The following is a 17,725-nucleotide window of genomic DNA, read 5'->3' as shown; positions in this document are numbered from 1 at the left end:
TCACAAATAAAACAATTGACTCCAAGCACAACTACGCAATATGCTTACAAAATCTTTAACAAATTTTGAATAATTTGAATAAAAGGTAAATACGTACATTTTCCAAGGCTGGACACTTTTGGCCACAACTGATATACTACAAGTGCAGTATTATTTAAAGAAGAGTATTTTGCACACCAAGCATTGTTTTCTATTTTAATACACTATATTTCACATGCAGTTTATTCCTGTGATGGCAAAGCTGAATTTTCAGTAGTCATTACTCCAGTCTTTAGAGTCTCATGATCTTTCAGAAATCATTGAAATTAGCTAATTTGGTGCTGAATTATTGACCCTTTTCACATTTCCGGGTTTCTCAGAAGCGGAAGTCATCATAGTTGGGTAAACTTCTATAGCGGTGTAACGAGTTAGCTCAAAGGGGAAATATTAATAATAACTTGTTATGATTAATTATGAATATTTGAGTCAGTTAATTGGATTAACTTGATGTAGCTAAATTAATATTACAATCAATTAATCAGTTCGTCCAACGAAGTCTTTTGATTATTCATTTATTGTAAGAAAAGGGTATCTTTCATGGCACAGAAAAATAATTCTTTCTTAGCATGTACAGCGCTTAGAGCATGTAACAAGATCAAGATCGTAAAATAGACTTTGCTTGCAAGCAGAGAATCAAAACCAAATATGTGCACAAGTTTTATTAACTAAGTCACGAACACATAACTAACATACAAACAATTACACATACATGGGTAGATGGTTAAAGTGACAGAATGGAACCGGAAGCAGGAAATTAAACTATGGAAAAGATCCATTTAACTATGAAAAGAACCATCAGCTTATCATGTTCAGAGCACCTCATTAAATTGATACTTGCATGGCCTTTACAGTGGAAACAATTCTTGAAGTTCTTGGAAAAGGATGTTGATGGCTCCGAGAGTGTCAAACATTAAAGTTGCAATCGTTTTCTTCTCCATTGGATGAAGAAGATATGTAGCCTAGAAATCTAGACGCACCCTAGCGGCAGCAAAAAGTATTTCGCAGCCAGTGTGGTCTAGCAACTCTCCATAGACGTTTTAGCTGGAAAAACCAAAAACTGGTCAGGCCAATCACATCGTGTATAGAGTTGGTGGGCGGGTTTAACACAATGACGGCAGAGTTGTGACGGTTCCGCGTGATTTCCATAGGGGATTTCCCTGCTACTTGAAAACAAAGAAGATGCTGCTGGCGAACAGCGTTCTTTCGAATCGACTTTGGCCGCGACTCTGGAGGACTTGGGGTTAAGAGAACGTCACTTAAAGGAGCTGTATGTAAGATTGTGGCCAAAAATGGTACTGCAATCACTTTCAAATTACTGTAGAGCGGTGCATCCCCTCCCCCTCCCCCCTGACTCGAGGTTGCCAGATAGGCTGCAGGATCCAGCAGGAACATAGGCTGCTACAAGGAGCTTTCAACTAGAGCAGAGCTGGCAACCCGGATGCCGAAACACTACTGACTTCGTGATTGGTAGATAGGTGGAGGGTGGGGCTTCAGGCCAAAACACAAGATGACAACATCAACATCAGTTGAGGGCTGCAACTTTACTTTTTAAATGACAATATCGTGGCCGTACTACTGTTGTCAGTCATATAAGTATTTGAAATGAACATGATTTCTTAATATCTAGAGACACATCAGGGCCATTTTATGATTAATTGAAATACATTTCTTACATACAGCTCCTTTAAGTCATTCTTAAAAAAGGAAGATGTGTTCGGAGTTTTGACGACCGGATACGGCAAAAGTTTAATATATCAACTAGCTCCGCTGGTGGAAAAACGCATGGGACTCACTCAGCCACAGCCGTTCGGTCTCTAATAAAGCCTGAGAAAAGCCCCACCTCTCCGGGTTTGCTTGGCCAATGAGAAGGGTGGAATTTCCAAGCGGGAAAATTCCTCTGTTGTTGATTTATGTGTCTTTGTTTTAAGCATGTTCAATTGCATGTGCAGCTGGATTGGTTGCTGATGAAGAAACTCTGAAAGATTCTTGTAATACTCAATATGTTGCGCAGCTATCAACATATCATGTACACAATCATTTAGATCTTCAAAGTACCAATTCATAGAGACCAAACATGGTATAGGTGAGGTTACACTGACCGTTTGTTCTATCATAAAATACACAGTATCAAAAATAAAAATAATAGAATTAAAAGACACTACACAAGACAGTAAATCATTCACACAATGTTATTGTTACATGTGTGTCCTGTGTTTCCCCCCGTCATTGTGATTTGGTTGAGTCCTGTGTTTCCCCCGTTCTTTGTGTATTTGGTTCAGTCCTGTTTCCAGTTTCCCGCTCCTCGTTAGTGTTTAGTTTATTCACCTGTGTCTAGTTCATTTGCCCCAGCTGTGCCTTGTTTCCCTAATCTGTTCTCTGTCTATGTAAACCCTGTGTTCTCCCTCACTCCTTGTCGGTTCTCGTTTATGTAACGTTTGTGTATGGTGTGTTGCTGTTTCCTGTGATCCTTGTTTTGTTTGAGTAAATTATATTTGAATTGGACCTGTTGACTGCTGCCTCTTCCTCTGCCTGCACCACACCCGTAACAGAAGAACCGACCACAAAAATGGACGACCAGATGGAGGCTTTCCTCTTTGACCAAAATGGGGCCTCACTGGAGGAATTCACAGAGGTATATCTTCACCTGCACCAGGACGTATACTGGGAGGAAGATTTCCTTAAACAGCGGTTCTGGAGAGGTTTGGATGATCCCTTAGCCCAGATACTGTTGCTCGATGACCTACATCTACCATTCTCGGAGTTTCTGGACAGGGCGCTTTGGGTCTGTGGTTCATCCCTCACGGTAACATCAGTCCAGCCAGAGACCGTCCAGCCAGAGACCGTCCGTTCAGAGCAGCCTGCACCGCAGCTTCACGTCGCCTGCCCGCCAGAGCCTGAGCCCGTCGCCTGCCCGCCAGAGCCTGAGCCCGTCGCCTGCCCGCCAGAGCCTGAGCCCGTCGCCTGCCCGCCAGAGCCTGAGCCCGTCGCCTGCCCGTTAGAGACTGTGCACACCACACGTAAGTCCACTCAAGAGGAGACTGCTTTGATGGGGATGTCTACGGCGATTTTGTGTGTGTGGGCTACACACACATCAGTTCTGGCCCATGCATCCAGTCCTCCCGAGCCTTCTCCGCTGGTTCCGTCCAGCCCAGCCGAGCCTTCACAGCCGGTTCCATCCAGCCCAGCCAAGCCCGCACCACTGGTTCCGTCCAGCCCAGCCAAGCCCGCACCGCTGGTTCCGTCCAGCCCAGCCAAGCCCTCATCGCTGGTTCCGTCCAGCCCAGCCAAGCCCGCACAGCTGGTCACGTCCAGCCCTGCCGAGCCTGAGCTTCCCTGCAGCCCTGCCGAGCCTGAGCTTCCCTGCAGCCCTGCCGAGCCTGAGCTTCCCTGCAGCCCTGCCGAGCCTGAGCTTCCCTGCAGCCCTGCCGAGCCTGAGCTTCCCTGCAGCCCTGCCGAGCCTGAGCTTCCCTGCAGCCCTGCCGAGCCTGAGCTTCCCTGCAGCCCTGCCGAGCCTGAGCTTCCCTGCAGCCCTGCCGAGCCTGAGCTTCCCTGCAGCCCTGCCGAGCCTGAGCTTCCCAGCAGCCCTGCCGAGCCTGAGCTTCCCTGCAGCCCTGCCGAGCCTGAGCTTCCCTGCACGCCTGCCGAGCCAGAGCTTCCCTGCACGCCTGCCGAGCCGGAGCTTCCCTGCACGCCTGCCGAGCCGGAGCTTCCCCGCACGCCTGCCGAGCCGGAGCTTCCCTGCGCGTCTGCCGAGCCAGAGCCTTCTCCGCTGGTCCCGTCCAGTCCTCCCGAGCCTTCTCCGCTGGTCCCGTCCAGTCCTCCCGAGCCTTCTCTGCTGGTCCCGTCCAGTCCTCCCGAGCCTTCTCCGCTGGTCCCGTCCAGTCCTCCCGTGCCTTCTCCGCTGGTCCCGTCCAGTTCCCCCAAGCCTGTCTCTGAACCCGTCACTCCCCCCAAGAAAATTTTGGGGGGGGGGATATAAGCCACCCTGGCCACCTGAAGTGGCCTCTCCACCCTGGCCTCCTGAAGTGGCCTCTCCACCCTGGCCACCCGAGGGAAAGTCTCCACCCTGGCCACCCGAGGGAAAGTCTCCACCCTGGCCTCCTGCACGTCCTGCTCCGCCCTGGCCTCCTGCATGTCCTGCTCCGCCCTGGAGGCTTCCTGCTCAGGGTAGGCCACGCCCTCGTCAGCCTCCAGGGCGCCCGCCCCCCCACCCCTATTGAAGTTATACGGCGCGAGGACGCGCCTTTTTGGAGGGGGCGTTATGTTACATGTGTGTCCTGTGTTTCCCCCCGTCATTGTGATTTGGTTGAGTCCTGTGTTTCCCCCGTTCTTTGTGTATTTGGTTCAGTCCTGTTTCCAGTTTCCCGCTCCTCGTTAGTGTTTAGTTTATTCACCTGTGTCTAGTTCATTTGCCCCAGCTGTGCCTTGTTTCCCTAATCTGTTCTCTGTCTATGTAAACCCTGTGTTCTCCCTCACTCCTTGTCGGTTCTCGTTTATGTAACGTTTGTGTATGGTGTGTTGCTGTTTCCTGTGATCCTTGTTTTGTTTGAGTAAATTATATTTGAATTGGACCTGTTGACTGCTGCCTCTTCCTCTGCCTGCACCACACCCGTAACAGTTATGGGATGCATGCTCATTTATAGATCAGTTCATCTATGATTAATGCAGAAAAGTCTGTTTTAAAGGTCTGTTTCTGTCTTTTCTATGACCTCTGCCTTGACCACATGACCACATTTTTAACAGCAATAAAACCAACTTATCTTATCATAGTCATGGTAACCAAGACCCTTCTTGCCCTTGTTGGGGGGATGGGACCATAGATCCCAGAGTGGGTTTTACAGATTATTTGTTACAGATAACAAATAATTGTGTCTGATTTGTCTCAGTAGTTCCAGCGGTGAATGAGAGAGATTACATTAAATATATTTTATTGTTCCTATTTGCTCAAATAGCAAAGGAAAAACTCCACAATAGCGTTTTTACCACCATCAAAAAGAGTAAAAAAAATAGAGACAGATTGATAACAGTAGTCAGAAGAGAGAAAATGTCAACTTTTTTACCGTCACTCCCATAGCCGCTGTATTAGAAAAACCCTCACAGCAGCATTAACCACTGTATATACGGTATATATATATATATATATATATATATATAAATTGCACGTGTAGCTTAGTAAACCACATACAGTCACAAACCTCGTTTTAAACAAGGTCACACAAAGCTCTGCATTCATTACACAGAACATTAAACACTCTCCCTCTCGCTCCAATGACTATTTCCTTTCATATGTGAAACTTTCAGATCATCTACGGTCTCATTTAGTCCATGAGACCTAATTCTTCTGAAAGCATTCAACTGAACAGCAGTGTGTTCAGTACAGTCAATAACAGACTCTGAAAGGCACACTAAGAAACAGCCTCATCTATTGCTAAATAACTGCAGCACTCGCACTTGTTCTCTCAAGAACATTTCGCATCTCTGTTACTCCAAATGAATTAACAAGGCCGCCTGTGCGAGATAAGCATTCATTTAGAGAATAAACGGCTTGTTTAACTGTTGTATTTCCTTTGCCAAGGCAGCATATTTAAAGGAATAGCTCACCTAAAAATGAACATTCTCTCATCATTCTGTTAACCTTATGTTGTTCCAAACCTGCATTACTTTCTTTCTTCTGTGGAACATAAAAGAAGGCATTCTGAAAAAGTTCTCAATGTTTTTTTTTTTTCTTGTTTTTTTTTAAACAAAAAAGTTTACTTCTTGGGTTTGGAACAACATGAGCGTGAGTAAATAATGACAGAACAAAGCAAGAATGGTGCCATTATAAAGAGGGAATACTGATGAGTTTGAGAGGAAGCGATGTGGACTATATAACAGCGGAGGGCAAAGATATGCACTGTAATTATACACAGTAATTACAGGATTATGCAGAATACATTATCAGGAGCCACGAAAGTACACACACAAAACAATAAAGCGTATAAGAATACACCTGTCAGCACAGAAACACACAGCGTTAGCAGTCAGAGGTGGTGGCAGGAGGCTTTCGAGAGGAGGAGAGGGACTGGAAGCCACCTGGGGCACTTCTGTGACCGACACTCATCTCTTATTCATGATAGCGTGTGACATTTCCTCAAGTCAGAGGGGCAGCAGAGGAACTGACTGAGAGATATGCTCAAGATTAACCAGCTAAACAAACACAGCAACGGCAAAAGGTCCTCGACGTTTAGTCATGATCGTAAACCTCACTACCAAGAGGGCGAATCATCTACAGGTATTGCAGGCTATTCGTATGTAAGCATGGCAATGTAAGAAACCAACACAGAAGAACATTTTCTTCTTTGCTTGAGTGTCTTGAGTTAAATATGATACTCTCATGTGTAACAGCAGAGAAGGTGCCCTTCATCACCAGACTGAGAATGAGACATTGGGAATGGAGGATGCAGAATGGTGTTTTACTGTGAAAACTGAGCAGAATCGATTGGCTGTCCTCCCAGAGCCAAGACATAAATTACCAAGAAAAGGCCATGAGAGAGAAAGGTGCTCTGCTTAGCTTTATGCGAGAGAACAGATAGTTTGGTCTTTCTGATCCGTCAAACTGGGATTCACTGGATTAACTGTAGTTGTTTTATTTAAAATGTCTGGAAAATTGCATGTCATGAGTATAACATAAAATATATATATATATATATATACACACACAGTTGTAATCGAAAGTATTCAACTACCATTGCACATAAGGTTTATTGTAAAAGTGTACTTGCTTTCAGCTGTTTGCAATGAAAAAATCAAACAAAAGTCATTTAAATTTTTTTAGTAAAGCTCAACACAACAAATGTTTCAAGTGGTTTCCCCAAAATTCAACTGTAAATGCAACTTTTAATGACTTCTGCAGTCTCAAAATTATTCAACCCCCTGAATAGAATCCCTCACAACAGCACACATCTGCAAAACAGGTGTTATCTCAAGCACACCTGATGCAACTAATCAAGGGCTTCATTAGTTGTACAAGGTGTGCTTGAGCTACAACACATGACATATCTGAACTGGCTAGGTTTGTTGAGTGTCACTTTTGACTGCATGTTAGAAATATGAAATATAAAGTCAAAAGAATGGTCCAAAAAGTTAAGATAATATATCGTCACCCTTTACAAACAAGGAACAGGATACAAAAAGATAGCGAAGGCACTAAATGTTTCTAGAGACTGTTGGAAGCATAGCTCGCAAGTTCAAAGTTAAAGGAACAGTGGTTGCACTACCTGGACGGGGCAAAAAAGGAAGCTATCAATGGCTGCAACCAGATTACTGAGATGGCAGATTCAGAAAAACCCTTGAGTGACTGCAAAAGACCTGCAGCAAGACTTGCAAAGACAGGCAGCAAGACTGGCACTAAGGTTTCAGCTTGCACAGTAAGTAGAGTTGTCAAAAGGTACTGACTTCGGTACCAAGTCGGTACTGAAATTTTAAAAATGGCGCTTACACAGATACAGTTTGAAAGCAGGCGTCTATCAGCGGACTGCTTGTGCTTTCAAACGCTCACGTTTTCAAACACATCCGTGTTCTCTCAAACACTCCCGTGCGTTGATCATTGTAGCCAATCACAGACATATCTGATGAGCGTGTGAACAAAATGGCCAATCAGAGGCATTTAAGATTCCGCCCAATAGCACTTAAAGAGTCACAATTTAAAAATGTCTTTTTGACAACTCTAACAGTAAGGCACGTACTAAACGCATGCTGTTTCCATGCCAGAACTCCAAGACGTACACAACTATTGACCCAAAAGCACAAGAAAAGTCGGCTTCAATTTGCTCAAAATCACATAAATAAGCCACAGACGTTTTGGGATTGTGTTATGTGAAGTGATGAAACAAAATTATTTACATATATTTTGATAATATTTAAAGCTACAGTCTGCAGTTTTTCCTCTTTGTCGCCATCTCTGTTCGAAATCTGCAAGTGCAGTCATTCGCAGAATTATCAACTTTACGTGAGTTATGTCTCGGCACGGCACAGCGTGAATCCAATGTTTTGAGGAGAATGTGCAGCTGTCAGTCACCGCACCGGTGTGGATCCTGGCATTCAGAATCACAGATTCTACTTTTTGGAAGTATGACCAACATAAGAATTGTCACCCTAAAATGTCATCTGAACAAGTAAGTAACATCCACTTTTGCTCTTCTGACCAACTAACTGAAAAAAAGCATTGCAGTAAATCGCGCTGATTAAATCTAACTATCGTTTTTCATATCACGTCAAACCGTGCAAATTATACTTTGTTCTCAAATTGTTAATGTTAACAACATCAGCATTGCATGACTACGTTTAATGCCCTTCCAATATTTATCCTTGGTTTCGCATGGGCCCGGTTGCAGTCTCTTTTTCCAAACTCTCAGTCCAGTCTTTTGCATTTTACAATGGGTGAATCTCCAGTTGTCACTGGTGATTGTCGTTTGAACCTTTCTGGATCCGCCATCAAATTAATAAGTTTAATTATATCAAGTGCTGTAAGAAAAGGCTATAAATCTCCACCTCCAACAATATAGCCTACTAGCCGAGACACCTTTTTATGTGTACAGATGTGACGTAATGACGCAAAGACATGCTCAAATTAATAAACTTTATTTTTTACATAAAGTGGATTTCCGCGGAAACTTTATTTTTACTGGTGGAATTAAAAACATTATTACAAGCTTACTGTTTTGAATCGAGCTAAGGCAAGCAGATAGTTTTGAACACTGGCTGGTTATGTACTAGCTCAAAAATTTATTTTGGATAATTTTTAACCCAAAGAAGTTACGGACTGGAGCTTTAAAAATGTTAGGACCATTTGAGTTTTGCATTTTTAGATATTTTACATATATTTAAAGTTGCTGTATATTTACACTTTTCATGAGTTTCACCTAAAGTTTTCTTTTATTTGTTCAGTTAAAAATACCACTAGGTCTGGGTCTCATCACACCCATATAATGCAGTTGACTTTTCTAGACAAGCCAAAGAAACATATATTCCAGCAGCCATCAAAGCTACAGCAATTCCTGCAACAGAAAACTCGCTGCTTAGCAGAATTACTGTGTATGCTGTAAGAAAAGTGTAGATAAACAATTCAAAACCAGTCATTGGGCAACAGCGGTGCTCCAGAGCAATGAAGCAATGAAATGTAATGAGCGTTTTATGGCGCAGGAGGGAATAGATGCATTAGCAGAGCAATGGGAGGAAACAGGGACTTTTAGGATAAAGGGGGAAAAAATATTATAGACGGCATGGAAACACTCACTGATGGCAATTTAGCCACAAAGGTCTTTGATTGGTTTCTGGCCAACCAAAAAAAAAAAACCCTCCTGAGTGGTGCAGGTCTCATTCAGACAGAGCCTAATGTGAGACACTTAAACAGCTATTTATTCTGCATAAGAGTTGATTCTCCTTTAGGGCTGTTTTTAGAATCGGTGCAGTCAGACTAATGAAGAAATGCACATTTCCCAATTAGCTGTTAATGGCTAAGTAACAATAGCCCAAAGTAAAGTTCTTGTATGCACACTCAAATGCTGAAAGCAGAGAATTAGTCTTATTTAGATCAACCAAACCATTACATGAACAAATGTAGTATGTAAGAAAAAAAGCCCATAAAGTGTAAATGAGCTTAGCTTCTCTGGAGTTCATTTGTCACTTAGTTACTAGGGGAGAGCTTATTTTCAATAATAGAAAACTAAATTTAAATATCCACCACTTATCTTTTCTATACAGTCAGCAAGCAATAGCTACTCAATCTGCATTAAAATAAGCACTGTTAAAATGACCCCAGAAAGAAAATGTATTTTTCCAGGCAAATCCGACGAGGGAGTAGGACACAATGGAATTTTGAGAGACAAATACGACAAAAAAGGCTTCTAATGCATTGACCTTTGGACCCTCTAGTGCTCTGCAGGGAGAGACGTATTCTAGTTAACTGGCTCATGAGTGACACATAAAAACCTATGAACTGCAATAGAAATATTTAATCTATTCCCGTGCTCTGATGTTATGGGATTTATAAGAGTGTAATTATATTAAAATACAATTACCGTATGGAATAGGAGATTTCAGACTTCCCTCTGGATATGTACGGCTGTGAGAGGATTGTGACAAGCCAAAAGGTCATATGTGCTGCTTCAGATAACAAGGATTTCCTGAGAGGCAGTGACTTGGATAGTCTGAATGCCTTCCATTCCAATTTAATAACTTACAGATATGAACTCCCTAATAACCCTGATCCTACTGCTAATCGTGCATATTGAAAAAGCAGTTGAAAATAATATACATCACGTAATATACATTAAGAAACATTTTCTGAATACAGACTTGGTGCCTTGTTCACATTAAGTTTATAATATTTTAAAGCTTTCTGCACAGGCAAACCCTGTGAAAAATAAATCAGCAACATACACAAAAACTCGTTTATATCATTATAAAAATAAAACTGTATAATTAGATCTACATTTTGCAAGTGCAGCTTTCTCTTAAAATAAACTCTGCCCTTTGAGTAAGAGAGTGCTCTGTTGTGACTGTCCAAATGCAGAAAGACTCTCTATGTGACAGTTGTTGTTCCTGCCCTTGCTGGAGGCAGCGCACTGGATGTGTAAAGCAGGGGAGGACCGCTGTCCCTACCCAGGGTTCAAACTGCCCTAAACTTCCCCTGCAGGGTCACTGGGGACAACCATGAGAAACCATAAGAGCTGGAAATAGACTAAGCATTTTATGGAAATCTCCATGGATACTGTCTATAAAAAAGTACTAATGGAGATTTGATATTTAAGATTTGAAGAGCACATGCATTTTTAAAGGAACAGACAGCAGCATTTTGTGCATATCTGCTTCTGTGGGCTTGCTATGGTATGTTTTCCATTTACTTTTCAGATATTAAACAGGGACATGCGTATTTGTTGTATTGGATGTGAATGATTGTGTTTGTTGTTGTCGAGTTCAAGGCAGGCATTGCGGCTAAGAAGATTTCTGTACTGCAGAACATATAGTATTGCGTTTAAAATCGATGTTCTCCAGAATAGAACAAGCTTTCTGCTGTAAAATATATTGAATTACATGATCATTCTCCTAAGTAAGAGAGCTTTATATCGAATCAGATTTGCATTTCCTAACGGAAATAACAGTGCTTGCAAGGCAGCAAAAGAAAAGTGTTGAAGTTTTAGGCAAGAATGAGTTTTAAGGCTTTGTTTCTGTATAAATGAAATGCTGTCGTTGTCATGACACTCCGCATGCATCATGTTTTCAGTTGGCTGCGCATCACACGTCAATGTGCAGTGTACAAGCAACTATAACTGGCTAAACTTATGCAAGGAAGACAAGAGCCATAACAATTCAGTTTTCAAAAATATGCAAGAAAGAAGACCAATCATAATTCAGTATGCAAATAAATGCAGGGGAAAAAACAATGGAAATTTGGGCACAGCTGAGAGCTACACTTGAATGATGAACATTCCAGCAAAAATTCTATTTTAAATTTCTATTAAAGTTGTATATGTCGTTGTCAAGACACTCAGCATATGCCTAAATGCATATCAGAGCAAAAAACTTTTTTTTTTTTTGCTGTATTGAAGGATGACAGAAGCATGTAGCTTAAATGGAAGAAGTTTGGAATAACTAGGGCTCTTCCTAGAGCTGGCCTACTGGCCAAACTGAGCAAACCTTGGTTAGAGTAGTGACTAAGAAGCTGATGGTCACTCTGGTTCAGGGAAATTTAGACAAACATCACTGCAACACTCCACCAATCTGGGCTTTATGGCAGAGTAGCCAGACTCAAGCCTCTCCTCAGTGAAGACACGTGAAACCCCACTTGGAATTAGCAAAAAAGCACCTAAAGGACTATCTCAGACTGTGAGAAACAAGATTCTCTGGTCAAGCATTATGTATGGAGGAAACCAGGCACTGCTCATCACCTGCACAATACCATCCCAACGGTAAAGAATGGTGGTAGCAGCAGCATCATGCTGTGGTGGTGTTTTTCAGCGGCAGGGACTGAGGGACTCATCAGAGTAGAAGGGATGCCCAACTCAGCAAAATATAGAGTAAGCCTTAATAAAAACTTTGTCCAGTATACACTGGGTGTATACTGACTGGGCAGAAGATTCACCTTCCAAAAGGACAGTGACCCTAAGCACACAGCTAAGACAATGCATATATATAAATGTGTATATATATATATATATATATATATAAATGAAATATTTAAAATATAAAAGTACAAAAAATGGTATATATATATATATGGAAATATATTAAAAATAGTGATGTTTCCAAACATTTAACTGGTACTGTACATAAAAAAGTATACACACATATACACACACACACACACACACACACACACACACACACACACACACACACACACACACACACACACACACACACACACACACACACACACACACACACACACACACACACACACACACACACACACACACACACACACACACACACACAAGTGTTGCTGTTGCCTAACTAATTAATTATTTGACATTACTGTAGTGAAGAACCAGATTGATAATGCACATAGGATTAACTGAATGCGGTCTAAGTGCTCTGTTGAACATTTGACCCTTTTAAAAACAGATGTCTAAAGCACTGTATTAAATTCATGGGGAAATCAAATACAGTGTATGGCACTTGTATGAGAGTGGATTGTATGTATGGGATGTTGAGAGCTAAAGGCCTATTTGAGGTAAGAGAGAGAGGCCTGAATCCTGAGCAGATGGATTCCTACCACTAAACACATACCTCTGGTGTGAAATGACTGCAACCTGGGGCTAATTCTTACTTCAAACGAAATGAATTTGCATCAAAATGTATATCTTTACCACTCTACACCAGCATGCAGCGGTTCCTGAACACTGTGAAAATGTGCTGTACATGCAAATCAAACAGAGCTGCAGATCACCCAACAAAACTACTGAATAAAACTCTTTAAAGTGTGCATACACACATACACAAACAAGTATTAAACCAAAGAATGATGGCAGCTTCCGCTTTTCTGAGCTAGGAATTATTAGTAGACAAAAAGTATATGGTGCAGAAGAGCTCAATTTAAGTTGAAAAATAGATGTTTGGTTACTCACTGAGCTCAGCGATGCTCCCCACGCGTGTGGCCAGCAGGGACTGCTCAATAGTCCGCTGCTCGGACTGACTGTAGGCGTCTCCAGATTTATTTGAGCGCTGCTGGTTCCTGTGCAGGCTCAAACTGTCCGGCAAACTGAGGATTCCTGCACAAAAGAATTAAACAAAAATAAAAAAATTATGTACAGTCAGATGTAATTTAACATTCATTAATTGGGCAGAACCTTTTATCAAAAGCAACTTGTAGCGCATTAAAGACATGTCAAAAACACAAACCCTTCGGGAAATGAATATCTATGGGTGGGTATTTCGATCTAATGGACTAAATAAGTTCACGCACCATCACGCGGAAAAACATACGGAGAGCAGCCACTTTTGACAGCTTACGTCAAACACTGTGAGTGTGTGTTCGAAATCAGGAATGGTGAAACTGTGCTTGGTACATTTTTCTTTTTCAAACCAAACTTGGGTCTTCAGTCAACAAGGTTTAAATCCCGTCTGACTAGTGCGCTTCCCATAATGTTTACACATAAGGTCAGTATGTGGAGAGTAGGCGGCCTTTTGTGGCTGTTCTTCAAATGCGTTTTCGATTACCTCTTGAAGTGGTCAAAAATGGACAAGCTCAAAGCGTTTTAGACCCCGTTTACCAATTTAGCGTCATCCACTTGTAATCCGATCTATGAAAACGCTTCTAAATACCAGGTGTAAACAGGGCCCTTTCTCCTGTGGAACACAAAGGAAGATATTTTGAAGAATGTTGGTAACTAAATGATTAAACTGAATGACTTCCACTGAGTCAATAGGAACCGAAACTGGTTACCATTACTAACATTCTTCAAAATATTTTCATATGACAGACTTTCTTTTTTGTGTGGACTATTCCTTTAATAATACTCAGGCAAACTGCACAACAGGTCTCACAGGACTCCCTCCTGGGCGGTAACAGGTGAGAAACTTGGCCGGCCTCTTGTTTTGTCTGCTCACAAGGAGAAAGGGAGGCGTATCACCTTTCTGGACAACCAGCAATTACTTCAAAGAACTGCCGCCTTCTGTTCGTGGAACACGGATTTGCATACAACTTAATGCTAATGTTTAAATGATGATAAAAGTAAGGATTCTGCATTGTACCAATGCAACAGACTCAACATCACACAGCGATGCTGAAATCAGCATTAGATTGAGGGCTCACTTGTTCAGCACTACTGCACCACCACAAAGCTCTTCATCCCGGCTCACATCCGAACCACTGAGCTGAGACTCCGCTAGTGTCTGAATCACACTGGTTATTGTTTTTAACAGGATGGTTGAGCTCCTCGAAAATTGGATTCACTCTCATCATTGTGTTTTCATCACTTCCATTGTTGCCGAACACTCCTGGAGCCGACGGCATGTTAAATTATGATGTGGCTGAAACAAATGACTCAATTTTGTTGTCCACTGACAGAGGGGCTTTCGTTTGAACCGTCTCATTTACTTCTGTGAGGCAAATGTAATTTTAGGGGGCTGCCTGAGAGAGAGAGAATGATGTAAATCCTTAATCGATTCCACCCGGGAGATATGACGGCAGAGTACTGTATGTTGCTTATCATAATATATATTGTAATATATCGCTCAACAGACTCATCATAGGTCTTTTAAGGCATGTTATTCTTATTAAAAAAATGCACCCTTTCGTTATTACTGTGATATAGATTTTGCAGTCCATCTTACAGTAAGTGTGTTTTGCTTCAAGGAGGAATCAAGAAATAAGGCGCATCCTGATAGAATTTGAAATAGGTTGCCATGGAGACAAGGCAGGGGTGGAGTGATGGTTACTTGCCTGCGGCATGGGAGGAAGTACAGGTGTTTAGCAATGCAAGACCACACCTCACTGACCTGGGCCTAGTACGCTGCTATTGTATTCATGTGTTATACAAACTAATTCACAGTCCTGCAGATGTTCATAAATGTTCATAATAAGATCCTGCTCTCCATTTCCCTGGTCTCAGCTCAATGAAGATTGACTGACAGGTGCATAAGATCCTAGATGGGAGCAAAATTTCCCTTTGTTCCCAACAATCTCTTGAATCCAGAGCTCTTATTAAAACTCTCAGCGGGTCTCTGTGACAGATGAGTGTGCCAGGCTTATGCACAGCCAGCCTGAAACACTTAAAGCAACGGGTGGCATCTCGCTCACTTTACTCTCAGCTCCACTTCCTCAAACATCGGTCAGGGTAAACCTTTCTAATTGCAGTATAGGCTATAAAGACGCAGAGAAATGCACACACACACACACACACCCTTTAAAAACCCATGGCTTCTTTCCAAGTTCTTGCCTAATTTTGTTCTGTATGATTATGCTTCAAAAAGAAATTGTGCTAAAACATTTTATGGCAAATTTTCAGTTGGCCTACTCCCCCAGTAATTTATGAAGGTAAACACATTAGATAACAAAATAAGGCATGTAACAGTTATTTTAAAGAAAAATAGTTCAAGCTAAAATATTTCACAAAAATAAGCTATAAATAAGCAAAAAGGTCAAATAAACTGTTATTAGAAAATAAACTATTCTAAGTTTGGGGTCAATAAGTTTTTTTTATGTTTTTAAAGTTTCATATGTTTACCAATGATGTATTTGTTTGATCAAAAATACTGTAAAAACAGTAATATTGTTAAATAATGTTTCATGTTTTAAAATAAAATTCACTCCTGTGATGGCAAAGCTGAATTTTCAGCATCATTACTCCAGTCTTCAGTGTCACATGATCCTTCAAAAATCATTCTAATATGCTGATTTGGTGTTCTTCTTGAGATTTTTCTTATTTCTTCTTATTATCAATGTTGAAAACAGTTATATTTTTATAATATTTGTTTGTGGAAACCGTGATCCATTTTCAGGTTTCTTTGATTAATTAAAGTTCAAAAGAACATCATTTATTTAAAAAAAGAAATCCTTAGTAACATTTTAAAAGTCTTTACTGTCACTTTTGATAAATTTAAGGCACACTTGCTGAATAAAAGTAATAGTTTCTTTCAAACAAAATCAGAACACTTTACGTTATGTTGTCTGACAAACGTTAAAAGCAAAAACACAAAAATAAAAGTAATTGCAAATATGAGGAAAATGTGTTAAAACAATGAACTGAGTAAAACTGAGGGCTTAAATACACAGAGGAAGATCATTAACGAAACAGGGAACCGGTGAGTACTCATCACAACTAATAATGAATGAGAATGAATGACTCAAAAAAACAGTGACAGGGAAAACGAAACAGACCAGGGCAAAGAAACTAAACAGAGCACTGTAACAAGATTTCTATATATCAGGGGTTTCTCTTTGTAGATCCCTGAGTGGGTCAATATACTCAATAAATAATTGAAAATAACCTAGAATAATAATATTAATATTTTAGTATTAATATTTTGCAGGTTATTCAGTGGTCAGGCAGCCATGTGAGGGCAAAAATAATTATCTGCAGTTAAATTATTAAAAAGTAACTGATTGAAAAGAACAAGAAAATCAGTATTTTGTCGGTATTAAAGATTATGAAATGTTTATTTTATAAAGAGCAAATAAATGAACTGATCTACTGGAACAACCGAAGCATCAGGGTGCAGGGAAAAAAGCCTAAACCCTGAAACCATACTGTCATTCATACAGCGCCTCCACCACTTAACTCGTGGCTGTAATGAGTTATGGCGATCAGTGTGAAAATGCATTTGCATAATGCTGCATACTAATAAATAAATGATCATGATGCCAGGTCATGATGTGAAAAGTTTTTCCCTCAAGCTCCTTATTCGTCTTCCTCAAGTGTGTAGAATCTTCCAGTGATGCCACTGCAGATTAAGACCTCCCTCACTCCAGCTCGCTATCCAAAAGGCCTTTGGGTTTGGAAACCATTAAAAGTGTGTCCAAAGTGATACCCGTTCCACAAAGTCTCTATTCTCAAGGAGCTGAGTTTATGATGACATAGGGAAACTGAGAAAAATAGAGCCTCCAGCTTTTCTTTTTCAACTTACGATATACATTTTCTCCTTTTTGACTGTCTGCCGGACATCACTTAATTTAAGACATTTGACCTTTGTTTATTTATTTATTTACTATATGTCCATATATATTTACATATATATATATATATATATTATATATGTATTAGGGTTGTCAAAACGCATTTTTTTTCTCCAGTTTAACGCATAAAAATATTCAACGCAATTACTGTAATCCAGCATCGTTTTTTTCCGTCATCCTTTGGCTAGCTTTACATTATATGATTACACTTATTCTTGCAAATGCTTTTAAACCATTCAAGCGTGATAAGACACGAAAGAGTAGCCAGTGCAGTATCAGTGAATATCCTGTCTGTGTGACACACACACCACTTGTGCGCACAGAAAGCCGCTTTAGACAGCGCTTGAACGGACAAAAACACCAAAGTATCCCAAAGTGCCCGTTTTGTCGAGTATCCTCGCGAGCACAGTCTTAAATGAGTTAAATAAAGTCTTAAATAAACATAAGGAGTTGTGAGTAAATCGGATGTTTGCCAGATCTGTGTCATGTGCCGCAGGTCTTAAAGTGACTGCAGCCGAATAAACCTGT

At 41.0% G+C, this 17,725-nt stretch overlaps 1 protein-coding gene across 2 annotated transcripts in view; it reads right to left on the bottom strand.

Moving 5' to 3' along the window:
* Positions 1–17,725, bottom strand: part of btbd11b (BTB (POZ) domain containing 11b) — a 66,943-nt gene that overhangs the window by 16,182 nt on the left and 33,036 nt on the right. For both annotated transcript variants that reach the window (XM_056261252.1, XM_056261251.1), the window contains exon 2: positions 13,149–13,292. In XM_056261252.1, the coding sequence (XP_056117227.1) occupies positions 13,149–13,292 (144 nt within the window). The remainder of the gene's footprint in view (positions 1–13,148; positions 13,293–17,725) is intronic.

This window comes from Rhinichthys klamathensis, unplaced genomic scaffold, assembly GCF_029890125.1.
Source record: "Rhinichthys klamathensis goyatoka isolate OS25496 unplaced genomic scaffold, OSU_Roscu_1.1 h1tg000181l_1, whole genome shotgun sequence".
Taxonomy (NCBI): Eukaryota; Metazoa; Chordata; class Actinopteri; order Cypriniformes; family Leuciscidae; genus Rhinichthys; species Rhinichthys klamathensis.
Note: the sequence above shows the minus strand (reverse complement) of the source record. Positions and strands in the feature narration are given on the sequence as shown.